The sequence below is a fragment of the Sorex araneus genome, chromosome X, assembly GCF_027595985.1.
Source record: "Sorex araneus isolate mSorAra2 chromosome X, mSorAra2.pri, whole genome shotgun sequence".
In the NCBI taxonomy this organism is placed as follows: domain Eukaryota; kingdom Metazoa; phylum Chordata; class Mammalia; order Eulipotyphla; family Soricidae; genus Sorex; species Sorex araneus.
In genome coordinates this window covers 21,326,976-21,342,762 of record NC_073313.1, presented here as the reverse complement: position 1 = coordinate 21,342,762, position 15,787 = coordinate 21,326,976, and the positions used below count along the sequence as shown (strand labels likewise).

General features: G+C 38.5%; 1 protein-coding gene across 5 annotated transcripts in view; it reads right to left on the bottom strand.

Moving 5' to 3' along the window:
• The window catches only part of CNKSR2 (connector enhancer of kinase suppressor of Ras 2), a 266,721-nt gene that overhangs the window by 145,433 nt on the left and 105,501 nt on the right, over nucleotides 1–15,787 (bottom strand). For all 5 annotated transcript variants that reach the window (XM_004612236.2, XM_004612237.2, XM_055120826.1 and 2 more), the window contains exon 6: nucleotides 8,210–8,329. In XM_004612236.2, the coding sequence (XP_004612293.1) occupies nucleotides 8,210–8,329 (120 nt within the window). The remainder of the gene's footprint in view (nucleotides 1–8,209; nucleotides 8,330–15,787) is intronic.

Below are 15,787 nucleotides of genomic sequence, written 5' to 3'. Positions count from 1 at the left end.
TTACTCTTTGGCTCTGTGTTCAGGGATTACTCCTGGCAGTACTCGGGGGGATCATATGCAGTGCAAGGGATCAAACTGGGGTCATCTGCAGAACCCCTTGTACTATATAGTCAGCTCCACTTTTCTATTTAAAGAAAGAACTTTATAAAAAGTTTCATTAAAGTTTAAAAATTACACAAAAATCCTGAAATTGCAAAAGTTTTTCACTGTCTGTCCACTGTCCTCCCGTTGTTCATCAATTTGCTCGAGCGGGCACCAGTAATGTCTCCATTGTCAGACTTGTTGTTACTGTTTTTGGCATATCAAATATGCCATGGGGAGCTTGCCAGGCTCTGTTGTGCAGGAGGGATACTCTTGGTAGCTTGTCAGGCTCTCTGAGAGGGCAGAGGAATCGAACCCAGGTCAGCCACGTGCAAGGCAAACGCCCTACCCAACTGCGCTATCACTCCAGCCCAGTGCTGACTGCAAAAGTTTAAAGAATAAAATTTTTATGTTATGTATAGTGATTGGATTTATCAACATAAGATGGATTTGACATATCTTATATTTTCATTAAAGTAAATCAGAAAAAAACATAATTCTGTAAACAGGGTTTTTGGCTCTAAATTATTGTCACTTTAAAAGCAGTGCTCAGGGCTTCATCCTAATACCTGAATTTTTCCTATAACATTGCTTTGCATTTAGAAAACCTGATTTAAAAATTATACTAATTTTCATGAACTTGATCTCTGAAATAAGAATTGTTATAGTAACCAAGAATATCAATTCAGAAAAGGTATATATTTTATCACTATGTAAAGCAAGTAATTACTATGTTAATTTTCCTTACCTTTAACTTAATTACATACTTGGAAACCCAAAATGTATACGAACATAAATGAGAAATTTAAGAATAACAATTTTTTATTTGATGAAATAGAAATCTATCAAAAATAAATAACAATTAAAGACTGGAGCGATATAGTACAGCAAATAAGGCACTTGACTTGCACTTAGATAATCAGGGTTCGATTCCTCCCCCATTCCCAAACAACACCGGGAGTATTTCTTGAGTGCAGGGAAAGGAGTAACCACTGAACATTGCCAGGTGTGCCCCTCCCCCAATTGTTTATAAAGAGGAAAAAAGAAGTAGGAAAGATTATGGGATGAAATCATTAAGAAATCACTGGCTTGGGGGACAGGGTAATGACTTTATGAGTTAGAGCCCCTAGAACTAGCTGAAGTGGCTCCTGATTGCTTCTTGGTAAGCCACCCCACTCTCCAAAAGGAATCGCTGGGTAGTTTTTTGTTCTTAAAGGTTATGCTATGAATGCCTTATATAAAAAGTGCTAGTATCAGTTCCGAATGGTTGAACCTGAATCTCTTATGTGAAATGAAATGAATTGAATTCTAAAGGATGATGCTTTATCTGTGACTATAAGCTTCTCAAAATAAAATTCATTATATAAGATAACCTCAAAAGAAGTATAAATAAAAATTGATAAACAGGATAATAACTATAGACTATGATCATACAATAATATGATCATACCTTTATCAAATGATGATACCCTATACTGGTAACAAGTATACAAGAGATTTACTTTTGAAGTTAGTATTTGTTCATTGTATTTTTTGGTTTTGTGCCATACCAAGTGGTGGACTGGAGCGATAGCACAGTGGGTAAGATGTTTGCCTTGCATGCGGCCGACCTGTGTTCAATTCCTCCATCCCTCTCAGAGAGCCCGGCAAGTTACCGAGAGTATCCCACCCCCACAGCAGAGCCTGGCAAGCTACCCATGGCGTATATTCGATATGCCAAAAACAGTAACAAGTCTCACAATGGAGATGTTACTGGTGCTCGCTCAAGCAAATTGATGAACAATGGGACAACACTGCTATTATTATGGACTGGAGCAATAGCACAGTGGGTAGGGCATTTGCTTTGCACGTGGCCGACCCGGGTTCAATTCCTCCTCCGTCCCTCTCGGAGAGCCTGGCAAGCTACTGAGAGTATCCCGCCCACACGGCAGAGCCTGGCAAGCTACCTGTGGTGTATTTGATATGACAAACACAGTAACAATAAGTCTCACAATGGAGATATTACTGGTGCCCGCTCGAGTAAAATCAATGAACAACGGGGCAACAGTGCAACAGTGCAGTGCTACTAAGCGGTGCTTAGGACTTACTCCTGGCACTGCACTCAGGGATCCCTCCTGGCAGGCCTCAGGTACCATATGGGGTGCTGGGGATTGAACCTGGCAAAGCCCTACCCACTGTAATACTGCTAGGGCCCTCCATTATTTATTACAAGGCATATACAACGGTTCTGTTACAGAAGCTAGAAGAGGACACTACCCTTGCAATCCTGTTCCCTATTCCAGGAATTAAGAAGATATAAAATTAATAAAGACTATTAAAGTATATTTGCAAGATTTAAATACTATTTTATTTACAGGGATTGTTCGAGGTTTAAGGATTGTTCGAGGTTTAAGCGGAAAAAGAGAAAGAAACTATATGTATGACTTCAACATACAGAACAATTATCATTACTGTTGCTCAGCATCATTTACTAAGATCTACTTGTGACAATCTGCCTGGGACTGTTTGAAATGTTTTAGATTAATTTCACCATAGCCTATGTGGCAGCAACTATCACTACCTCTAGTTTTGAGAGAAAGAATCTGAGGCACAGAGATGCCGGGGAGTTGGACCAAGGGGGTGAAGCCTGGTTTCAAGCCCAGGCAGTCTAGTTGATATTCATCCAACAAGGTCCTGATATTTTCAATGAATTAAAAGGAGAGTTGTATACCCTCACTTTTCTTGTTAGATCATAGTATTTGGCATCCATAGCTATTAAAATCAAACATCCACTATTTAACATCAATTTTAAACAACTAAGGCCTCTTGAGCACAAATTTACTTTGTACAAGGCACAAGGAGGTTATAAAGAGTAACTAGATTTAAGATTTTACAAATTTCTTTTCATCACTTATCTCTTCTAACAACTAAATAAAGAGGTAGATTATTGTATTTTTATCCACATTCCTCTCAACACTGTAATTCTGATTATATTTTAAGGTGTCGGCAAAGAGATCAAAATAATTTCATAAATGATTAGATCATACTGAAAAATCTAGTATCCTAAGATAAATGTTTAGAAAAGACATTATTATCATCGGGATAATGAAAGATCTTAAAAATTATCTAGCAATATCTGGGCAATAAAAATGTGTGTATAATTATTGTATATGCCAATATAAAATAATTCAAATAATTAAATTAATTGCCAGCTTAAAATAGGCAATTATAAGTCAAATCAAGTATCTATCAGTTATAAAAAGAAAATCTCATCATATAATATTATATAATTATATTAAAGCTAAGTGTTTCAGATTCATAGAAGTATTTTTAAGTGCTTAAGCAGGATGTAGCTTTACACAAAGTTCAAATTGAAGAACTTAACATTTACAAGCAATAGGACAAAAAATAAGGAGTATTTTAAAATGACACAAAGACTATTTTGTCTTACATAATATTTCATTTCTAACCTCAGTATATCACTTCTTGTAATTGCTCTTTATAATCAGAACTGACTTCTTCTTTTTTTATCTCCCTATGATAATAAGAATAAAATAAGTAGCCAAGTGAGGCACCAGAAGAAAGAGAAGAGACAAGTAACTTGGATGATTTTCAAACTAGAGTCTTCTGAGTGATAAAGAGTCCAAAGAAACATACGGTTCACTTGTTCACCTCTATCGGGGGATAAAATGGCAGGAAGATATGCAACTCAATTGGCTCTCTCTGGAAATGAGACAAATCTTGGTCTACCCATTTCATCAGCAATTTCAATCTTCTTTTCTTTTCTTTTTTTATTGAAAATTAAAACCAATGAAATTAATTCTGAAGCTGACTCCAACAGCTCCTCTCTTCTGCTCAGCTTGCCAACATGACATTTGCCTCACATTGTCTCCAAATGTCAGGTGAACCAACAGGAGCCAAAGCAACTTTACAATCAGGTCAATGGAATAAGTCATATCTGAAGAAAGTCCCAGAGTCTAAACAGCAAAACAACTCTCTGAGGTCAAAAAGCTTCCACAAGGATTTTCCCCAATCCCTTACTTTTCTGATCTACTAATCTCTAGGCTCTTATCAAGGTTTCTTATGTTCTAATAGCTTTCATTTCCTTTTCTTTAATTTCCTGCTAATTATTGTTCTAAAATATTCAAGAAGCTATCTTCGTATATTTTAATCATAACTAAGCACATTTCCAACAGAACGTATGCTCAGGTTTCTAAACTCTAAGAAAACCTAGGAGATTTTACTAATTAGGGAAAAAGTTGATAAACTATCTAGCTTACCAAAGAAAGAATATTTTGCCTATGTGAGATGTTCTATTGCAAAGCTGGAGTAAGATTTTCTGCAGATGTTGCTGGACTAATTAAGCCACTGAAAACTACTGATGTCAAATGTGGCCAACTAAACTTACCTAAAGGTGGTTGATTTTAAAAATGATAACTTTCATAACTTATGGAAAATTTCTAGTCTTTTCCATTTCATATAAATCATAAGAAGCTGTTATATAATTAACTTTTATGAGCATTCAACGTTATAGATTTGACTTTTCCTCCTTTGAAACATTTTCCTAACAAGATACAGTTGATCTTGCTCTAAAACACATTTTCTAGGTAGTTATAAAGTCATTCTCTTAAATTTCTCGCACCTCCCTGCAGCAATTCTAAATTTAAATGTGCGATAAAAATTGTCCTAGGCTGTGAAAACTGAAGGTCACCAGAGGGAAGGAAAAGGGATGCGGCAGGAAAGGGTACAGCGGTGATTTTGATAGTGTGATGGTGATTTGTGTTGTATTACTGACACATGGAGGTGTTAGTAATAATCTTTCATTATCTTAAACATCTTTCACATCTTTCATTATCTTAAAACAATAGTAGCACTGAAGCACTGTCATCCTGTAGTTCATCAAATTGCTCAAGCGGGCACCAGTTACGTCTCCATTGTGAGACTTGTTGTTACTGTTTTTGGCATATAGAATACACCACGGGGAGCTTGCCAGGCTCTGCTGTGCGGGTGGGATACTCTCAGTAGCTTGCTGGGCTCTCCGAGAGGATGGAGGAATCAAACCCGGGTCGGCCTCGTGCAAGGCAAACACCCTACCCTCTGTGCTATCGCTCCAGTCCTAAAACAATAGTAAATAATTAAAAATTGATTAAAAGAAATGTAAATGTGAGATCGAAGAATAAGCTTTGTTCACATATAATTCATTTATATTTATTTAAATATCCTACTTCTACTGGTTATTACTTAAACCTGATAAAACATAAGCTGGTGAAGATTTGTGATTTTATTTTGCCATTTGAAAAAAATATTATGTACTCTTTATATGAAAAAAATACCTGCAAATGATAGGTACTTCTTTAATTTTCTCTTCCAAATCTATCTTACATTATTGAAATGAATCTAATTATAAGCATTTTTTGTTCACAACTATACCAAAGAATCAAATACCAATCTACCTCTTTCTTTCAAATTTAAAACATGAAAATCCTACTCAGGGCTACAATTATATTTAGAAACAAATCAAGATGTCATCAAATCCTTTAATTATCATTATTTTTACTCATTTATATCTTTTTCCTCCTCTCCTCTTAGTTAAGTGAAAATCAGAGGAAAAACCATCAGGTTCTTTTCTCAAAGCAAGGCTTCCTTAGAACCAGTCATAAAGCTGGATGAAATTTGTGTGTGTGTGTGTGTGTGTGTGTGTTTGTATTTTTGGTCCATGCCCGGTTGTGCTCAGGGCTTGCTCCTAGTTCTGCAAGCCCAATGCATTTCTGGTGAGGCTCGCAGGAAAAAATGGGGTGTCAGGGACTGAAAGGCTGGTGCCCCACCCACTGTCCCCTGGATGAAACTTAAGATGATCTAGACTGAGCTGTGAGTGTCACCCAGCAGTCAAGTGCATGTACTGCATGCATGACACCCGGGCTCAGTTCCCTGCACCACAAAATGAAACATAAAAAAAGATGGTCTAGTCTAGTCCCCTTCAACCTCAACATTCTGCAGGAGATTTAAATTACTCACCGCCTCCACCTGCCAACAGCCATAGTTATATAAGTGCCTTAATTCAGGTGTCATGACTTCCAGTATCAAATGATATAAGATTACATCATAATTCCCTATTCTGGGGCCAGAGAGATAGTACAGTTTGTAAGGCGCTTGCCTTGCAAGGCGCTGATCTGGGTTAAATCCTCAGAATCCCACAGTGTCCCCCTAGTCCTGCCAGGAGTGATCCTGAGCGCAGAGCCAGGAGTAAGCCCTGAACACTGAGTGTGCCCCCAAAATAACAACAAAAACAAAAACAAAAATCCCAAACAAAAGAAAAGCCACCCTAATTTCCTATTCCGCAAGTCAAGCTGAGACAGCTATTTGTCCTTCAAAACTACTGAAAGGAGCGCTGTAGAAAAGAAACACATCAATACTATAGATTCAAAGATGTTTTACATAAAACTTTTTTTAAAGGTTATCGAGGGGAACACTCAGAATTTAAATGAAATCTTTCTTCAAAAAAGTGTACACATGTTAGAAAATACCTCTTAAAATCCATCGAATTTAGATATAACACTTAGAGGTTACAACACTGATTTTTGTGGACTGTATCTGATGATTTCTCTCTTCGAATAGAACACAGGGAACTGCAGCTACCCAAAAGTAACTTGCCAAATTGTAGAAGAAAGCTCATTCGGTAGAATAGATGGCTTCAAACTGAAAAATCACTGGAGGTCTGTAAAAACACAGCCCTCTGAAACAGATCTTTATCTCTGTCTCTACCTCTCTGAAAAAAAGCCACAGACAAAGTTAAGCATAGTGATCTAATTTTTTTTCTTTTTGTGTCACATCTGGCAATGCACAGGGGTTACTTCTGGCTCTGCACTCAGGAATTACCCTTGGAGGTACTCAGGGGACCATATGGGATGCTGGGAATCGAACCCGGGTCGGCCACGTGCAAGGCAAACGCCCTATCCCCTGTGCTATTGCTCCAGCCCCAAAGCATCTTAAAGGACATATTATCAAGGCTGGAGTGACAGTAAATTGGGCAGGCAGCTTGCCAACTCGGGTCAATTCCTGGACTCCTGGGCCCCGCCAGCAGTGGTGCCTGAGTGCAGAACCAGGACTAAGTCCCAAGCATGGCCGACAGTGCCTCCCCACAGAATGTTTTCTGAGTATATGATTAATAATAGTTTCGGAAATTCCTAATTTCAAAACTATGATTAATGTAAAAAAATTCCCTCCCTGGAAAATACTACAGCACCAAATTAACACGTAATAGCTGTGTAGCGAGATGTTCTCCAGCCAGTTTCTTGATTTTTGACTCTTCCTCATTAATATTAATTATATGCTTCTTTCTAGAGTCCTATTAAAGAGAAAGCTCTCCTTTGAGTTAGATTTAGAACCAGTGCAATGTTTTTTTAAAATTTTGAGTCACAGCTGTTGGTGCTCAGGTCTTACTCCTGACTGCATTCAGGGATCACTCCTGGTGGGCTTGGGGGACCATATGGGGTACTGGGGATCAAACCCTGGTTGGCCACATGCAAGGCAAGTGTCCTATCTGCTGTACTATCTCTCCAGTACCCCAACACAATTTTAAATGAGGCTAACAAAATACAGAAGATGATCTTCTTTATCATTACATAATAAAAATACATCCCACAGATGTTAGCCTATTTTGGGGCAATATCTACTTGCTTACTCATCCTAAGAAGGAATAATGGATGTGAGTTACTGAGAACACTACTGTCTGTTTGGTTTACTCACCCCCCCAAGGGAAGAAAGACCTATATAAGCCGGAACAAATGAAAACAAAGCAAAACAAACCACACACCCACTTTCATGGTTAAATGTAAATGTGGTTCCTTTAAATAGGAAACTCTTAAAATGCCATAAAACTTAAGGAATTATGTTAGAAGGTTAAAGAATGCAAGTACAGCTATTACCACAATAAAAGGAATGATTCAGAAATCACCATTTTAAATTTGCTTTCACTTTCATTTATCTTCAGAGAACTTAATTTAAAAATGCTATACCATTCTTTTCCGGAAAACAAATCAAACTATCTTATCTGTTAAACTCCATGGATTCTCACACTTAGAGGACCCGTTGCCCACATCATTAGCTGGCTGAGATGAATGGCAGCTTTGATAAACATGTAGTCTCTTACCAGCCCTTCGCTTGGTTTGACGTTTGCCAGCTGAATCACTTCCAGGTGGGCAGACTGTGAAACCAGAGGGTCTGATGACAAGGATATGATGTGGTCACAGACTCCAGAGAGAGTTTTGCACTGAAAGTAAAAAGAAGAAAAACATTATGGTAAACACGTCATGAGGGACATATAAATCACTTTTGTCCTAACTTTTTTGAACAAAGGAAAAATTAAAACAAAAAGCAGTATAGGAAAGTAAGTGGCATTTCTGTGGCACTGTAGCACTGTCATCCCGTTGTTCATCGATTTGCTCAAGCAGGCACCAATAATGTCTCCATTGTGAGATTTGTTGTTACTGTTTTTGGCATATTGAATACTCCACGGGGAGCTTGCCAGGTTCTGCCGTGTGGGCAGGATACTCTCGGTAGCTTGCCGGGCTCTCTGAGAGGGACAGAGGAATCGAACCCGGGTTGGCTGTGTGCAAGGCAAACGCCGTACCCGCTGTGCTATTGCAAGTGGCATTTCACTTCATAAAATACATAGAAACAAAATGTGTAAAATTACATAGACAAAAAACACACCTATATTCTTAGTTATGCAGTTATGCATATGAGAATTATACATATCGAAAATTTTAGAGGGGCTGGAGCAATAGTGCAGCAGGTAGGGAGGTTGCCTTGCACACAGCCAACCTGGATATGATCCCCCTCATTACATAAGATCCCCTTAGCCATGGCACGAGTGACCCCTGAACACAGAGCCAGGAGTCAGTCCTGATTATGGCTGGATGTGGACGAAAACTACAACTGAAGAAATTTTAGAAAGTACTGGCTACATATTGGCTCTATTATTTTTTTATTATGCCTAAAATAAATGACAATCTCTAAACAATATTATAACATGAGACTTTCTTGATAAATACCATCAGATGGAACCGAGTTCAATAATTTAAAACATCTTGATGTATGATATACCTTTGCCATGCAAGGTCATTATTTGTGTTTGTTTCAGGCTCAGGGCTTATCCTTGGTTCTGCACTCAGGGGTCACTCCTGGTGAGGTTGGGGTCTGGACGTTGTGCTGGAGATTCAATCCAGCTCAGCCACATTCCAGGCAGGAGCCGACCCCACTGTACTTATCACTCCAGCTCTACCTTTCCATAAAATTGTTCGGCTCCACCAGGGAAAAGTCTGGCATCCCATCACTGCGGCATTGACAGCACTCTCTAAGCAGTGTACAATATTGCAGCTCCCATGTTCTGATGAGGACTAGCCTATTTTTTCCCATCCCCCCTGCTGCCAATCAACTTTAACAATTAGTAGAGTGGCTCGACTGAGGACAGAGAGCTAGTGCTTTCATTAGTTCATGCCAATATAGAACAAAACAGACTTAAAATAGATGCGCTAGATAAATAATAGTATGATTAAAACTCAGGCACGGTAAGATAATGAAGAAAGTGAACAAAACAAGGAATAGATGTCTCTAAAATATACTGGCCCTTACATGCTTCACTGACTCATTATACTTACTGAAACCTGATGCCCATCATTTGTAGCTTTACTTCCTCCCCCCCCCCCGCCTGTATGTAAGGGGAGCTATTACTGTGCAGCAATCACAGCATTATCTCTATCTCTCTCCAGCTTTTTACATTTGTTCTGTGACCACTGCGGTTCTCTGCTGTAGGAGAGGGAAATCACTCTGCCTAGACAAGATAATAAAGACTCTTCTTATTTACTGGAGTCGGTACTGGGTCAGTGGGGCCAGGCTCAGACTCCTCACTTGAAAGAAATTGCCAGGCTAAATTTCTCTCTCTAATCATACTCTTGCTTTTTGCATCTGCACTTCTATAGTGGCTACCGGAGTCTAAAGACAGACATTAGCTGGTATGAAACCTATACCCACAGCGAGAACAGGGGCGTGGTATAAAGACAGATGGGGCAATCATGCTGCTAGGTAACTGCTAAGTGACTATGAGTAACTTATATCCGTGAGCATCTTTCCTCACAGAAAAGTTAAGCAATAAAAATTACTTGTCAGAGTTGTTGACAAATTAGGATACTACAGAAATAAGAAGCCCCAAATGGATCCTATCCAGATATTAAATAAATGCTTCTTTTGCTATTGCTTTCTTCACCCTTGAAGGGCTCACTCCATACTGTGGGATGAATTACTTCACTATGCTTAATTCCATGACCTTGTTGATCATCTTTTACAAGGACCAATTATCACATCACATAGTCATGATGGACAATTCAAGTCTAGATGCTTTCAGATACAATGAAAGTATTTACCCCGAGCTTCTAGCAGAAGTGTCAATAGAAAAACAATCGCAGCAGTCTGTACCCCTCACCCCAAAATAAAGAACCCAGCAGAGCCAGATTCATGGATTTGTGACCTGTAGAGGCACAGAAGGGCCTACACTTAGTATTATGCTCTCCTGCCATCATCTTGGCATTGTTCATTGTTTTAGAACAAGGGGATTGACATATCTATGTAATACTAGGTCTCACATATGATGAAGTCCATCTGGGACCCCAGTCTCTGTGAATTGCATTTGTGCAGTTCCTCCTGAAAAACAGATCATCAGCAACATACAAAAACTAACTGCAGTTCAAAATTTCTGTTGTCTTAAAGAAGTTAATCTTTTAAGTATTTTTTTTATTCCTATCTGTGCTTGCATTTTTATTCTTAACTTTTCTTTATCCCAAGGTGGGGGGAGAGATAATACTGCCAATTCATAAAGATTTCTATGTAGCATACTTTTATCAGGGCTGGAGCAACAGCACAGCGGGTGGGGAGTTGGCCTTGCATGCGGCCGACCTGGGTTCGGTTCCTCCATCCTACTCGGAAAGCCCAGCAAGCTACCGAGAGTATCTCGCCCACACAGAGGAGCCTGGCAAGCTACCCGTGGTGTATTCTATATGCCAAAAATAGTAACAACAAGTCCCACAATGGAGACATTACTGGTGCCTGCTTGAGCAAATTGATGAACAATGGGATGACAGTGATACAGTGATACTTGTATTGCATAGAAATATGAAGAAGAACTCTTTATGATTTCTACACATTGAGTGTATTTTAAGAGCCCAATATTTAAATAGGGAGGTAATGAATGTATGCATGTGTCTCAGCATTCCGGCTCTCATATAATTCACTAGTAAGAGCAGTAGTAGCTATTTCTACTCAGCAACTGGTGGCGATTAAAAGTGTTATTGAAGTAAAAATGGTAGGAATTATAGACTTTAGACATTTTTACAAAATAAGAAAATTTCAATGAAATCCAATATATTAGGCAACAGATCATTTTTCAGATGATTTTACATGTTGTTTGCCAAATGCCTGCTATGTGCTATGTCTTCTGGGAACACAAGAAAGAGATGAGTAAAACATAGACTTTACCAGTAAGGCGAACAGAATAAGATCCTGAGAAATAGAAAAACATCTTTAAAAATTCCACTGGAACTTTGCTGCCTGTTTGTGAGATAATGTAATAGAACCTACGAGAATCTTTATTATGCAGCATTTGGCACTTGACTAAATAAGCCAATTAGAAGGGGTATAAAACGGTTTGGCTTTATATGCTAATTCTATACCTAATACTAAATCATACATCAGGCCGCTGTAGGAAACCACATTGAGTTCTACCACAAAGTTCCAAGGAAGTAACTTAACACGTTTCTGAAAAAAGTGAATTTTTTCATTCAGTGAGATGTGTGATATCATGTTATCATTTTACAATGATCTAACTGCTACCTAACAGAAAAAGAAACTACTTTAGTAAGAAAAACACTCTTTATTATTAAAATCAGTATTATAGAGCACCTACCATGTGTCTAGCACAATCATATTTATATATATTTCAAATTCATGATCTATTTTATTCTTATAACAACTTCCCGACTTTGGTATTATAGGCAATTTAGCAGATGGTAAAGACTAAATAAGTAGATAAAGGTCACTGCTTCTGTAGAACAAGAGCTTGGATTCTTAATCATTATGTTTATATTCTCTGACTGTGATCCTGTAATTTTTACTTCTGGTTTTGATCAACTGCATTCTGCACGGTTTTAGTTATATTTCCATATGAGATGGATGCTTTATGGAATGTTTAAACAACATGGTATAATTAAATATAAGGGGCAAGCCTGTAAGTGTTCTTGCAATTTAGACAAAATACAGTAGATAAGAGCTTGTGAAAGGCACAGCTATAAGGGAGAACGTCAAGCAATTTTGGCAACGATGAACAACTCTATTCTAGACAGAAAATGGCTGGATCGATACCAATGGATTTTAAATTCTATTTCACTCTAAAATCAAGAAAAAAATGTGAAGCTGAAACCAAAGCCTAGCAAACGTTTTCTTAATAAATCTAAGGGAAACATAAAATGTCAATTATAATTGATCTTCTGAATTCTGTTATAAGCCTTTTAACATAGCAATAAAAGATTAGTGATGAAATAGCAGTTACTAGGCTAGCTATTACATGAAACATTTTTTTTTCTATTTTGCTTTTTGGGTCACACTCAGCAATGCCCAGGTGTTACTCCTCGCTCTGTACTCAGGAATTATTACTGGTGGTGTTTGAGGGACAATATGGGATGCTGGGATTGAACTCGGATTGGCCGTGTGCAAGGCAAACGCCCTACCCGCTGGGCCCCTACATGAAACTTTTTTTAAAGCAACACACAGTATAAATATAAACCTAATATAATAATATGAATTAATGAAATAAAGCGTATGCTTTAAATGAGAAGTTTTCATATTCTGTGCTGTGTCTTTTAGCTTCTCTCTCTCTGTCTCTCTCCTTCTGGAATTGTAGTTTGCAATAGAGGTACTGAAAGGTTTTCATGTTTGTTTCTTTCCCTCCTTTTAGCACTCAGTTCTTGTCCAGAGTATCATTTGCAACTATCCTTGTCATGGTGGTCTCTTCTATATCCAAGCTAACCTCTTCACCCAACCTCTTGTGGCAAGCTTCCGACCGTGGACCAGTCCTCCTGGCCCTTGTTTCTACTCACTTTGGGTATTAGTATCATATTGTGTTTTTATATCCCACAAATGAGTGCAATCATTCTTTGTCACTCTCTTTGACTCATTTCACTCAGCATGATACTCCCCGTGTCCATCCATTCATATGCAAATTTAAATGATTTAAAGCCCAGGGTAAAAGCAACATTTTAGTCACTGTAGATAAAAAGCAACCTTATTGCTATACCAACCAATAATAGCATTTTTATGACTATGTCACAGAGCTTAGGTAATAAGTAACTCTTGTGGTGGTGAGAATGTGGCTTAGTGGTGGAGAGCATGCCTCGCATATATGACATCCTGAATTAAATCCCTAGGAATGCAAGAAATATATATCCATAAAGAGGGAAAGGTTCATTACTGCATTTTAAAAAGGAAATGGATGGGGTGGAGCTATACTGGGATTCTTGGTGGTGGAATATGAGCACTGGTGAAGGGATGGGTATTCGAGCATTGTATAACTGAGATTTAAACCTGAAAACTTTGTAAATTTGTAACTTTCCACAATAAAAAATAAAAAAAAATAAAAAGGAAATGGAGAAATGGTTCTAAAAACAAACAAGAGAAAAAAGGTCAAGGATAAGGAAAGAATACTATATTAGCCATAGTGCATAGTCTTTATTGTATGGGCTTCAATTTTTTTAAAAAAATAAATTTTATTCAATCACCATGAAATACAGTTACAAGCTTTCATGTTTGGGTTACAATTTCACGATGATCAAACACCCATCCCTCCACCAGTGCACATTCCCCACCACCAATATCCCCAGTATACCCCCCTTTCCCACCCTCCCCCTGCCTCCATGGCAGACGATATTCCCCATACTACTTTTGGGCATTATGGCTTGCAACACAGACACTGAGAGGTCATCATGTTTGGTCCATTATCTACTTTCAGCACACATCTCCCATCCCGACCGATCCCTCCAACCATGATTTTCTTAGGCTTCAATCTTTTTAATGTGGAACACTGGTCAATTACTCTTCTCACAGTTATAGACAAGTGAATGGAAATATCTTCAGATTAAAAGGAAAAAAGCAGACATTCTTGGGGTTAGGGGGATAGTTTGAAGTGGTGGAGGAGTGCGTGCCTTACACAGGCCCTGAGTGTGATCCCTGGGACTCCCTGCCCCTCACCCCACCACCAATGCATGTGGCCCCAGAAGCTTCCAGCACAATCAGCATGTTACTGGCCGGCGCAACTAACCATTAGGCCCCCAGCTCAAGCCCACATCACTAGACCAACTATCACTAGGAGTGGCACCCGGGCACACCAAGCACCCTTATTTAAAAAGCAGGAGTCTGGGGACGTGGGGACGGAACAGTGGTAACGTGTCAGTCTTGACACCTGAGGCTGTGGCTATGTGCACTGCTCACATGCTTCAAGCACCAGTCCAGGAGCTCTGCTATTTGGAACCCCACAAAGACAACAGAAATATGTCATCTCCACAGCACTGCATCCCTCTCCTCCCCCACATACGTGTGAGCACCACAACTAAAGAGTGTGACCCTCAATATGTGTGCGATAACTGCAACAAATGCGTGCACGATCTCCACTTATTTGCACAACAGCGGTAGCAAAGGGGGAAGAGAATGGGAATTTAAAGAGTGAATTATAACTTTTTAAATCAGGAATTCAGTTGATATAGAAAAGAAAATTTGGCTCATAAGGTTTAAAAGGCTTTGCAAGGGGCTGGTAGGGCATTTGTCTTGCATGTGGCTGACCCGGGTTCAATTCCCAGCATCCCATATGGTCCCCGAGCACTGCCAGGAGCAATTCCTGAGTTCGGAGCCATGAGTAATCCCTGTGCATTGCTGGCTGTGACCCAAAAAAAAAGAAAGAAAAAAGGCTTTGCAAGTGTAAAATTCTATTTTCAGATATACATATACAAAGGAATAAGAAAAAATACACATATACAAGGAATAAAAACCAAGATAATATGAGAAAACAAAAAAAAAACAGATGAATGACATTCTAAGATGGCAACAGAGATGTGAAAGCTACAATTTAAGTACAGCTTAAGTGATTCAGTTTATTATCAGCAAAACACAAAATAGCAATCTGTTTAATTTTGATAATGTAAGCACATTAAAATAGTTATTAATATAATAATACTCTAATTAAAATAGCCAGGAGGACAGAGCTTTATAATTTTGTTCTGTTTGCAGAATTCACTATGAAAAAGCATGCAACTGTTATGATTTATGATTTATACTGATGCAAATTAGTGTGACATTTGGTGAAATGGAGAGGATTTATTTTTATAAAATATTACACATAGTGAGGACTCTAATTGTTATTAGCTGCATTCAGAAAAAGTTTCTCAGTATCTCAGTGCTTGTACTTGCCATATCTCTGCCAGATTAACAATTTTGTGCTTTACAAAGACACCACAAAAAAGGAAAACTACAGGCCAATATCCCTGATGAACACGGATGCAAAGATTCTCAACAAAATATTAGCAAATAGAATTCAACAACTCATCAAAAAGATCATACACCATGACCAAGTGGGATTCATCCTGGGGATGCAACAATTTTGTGCTTTAAATTATGATGATTCTCTAAGACA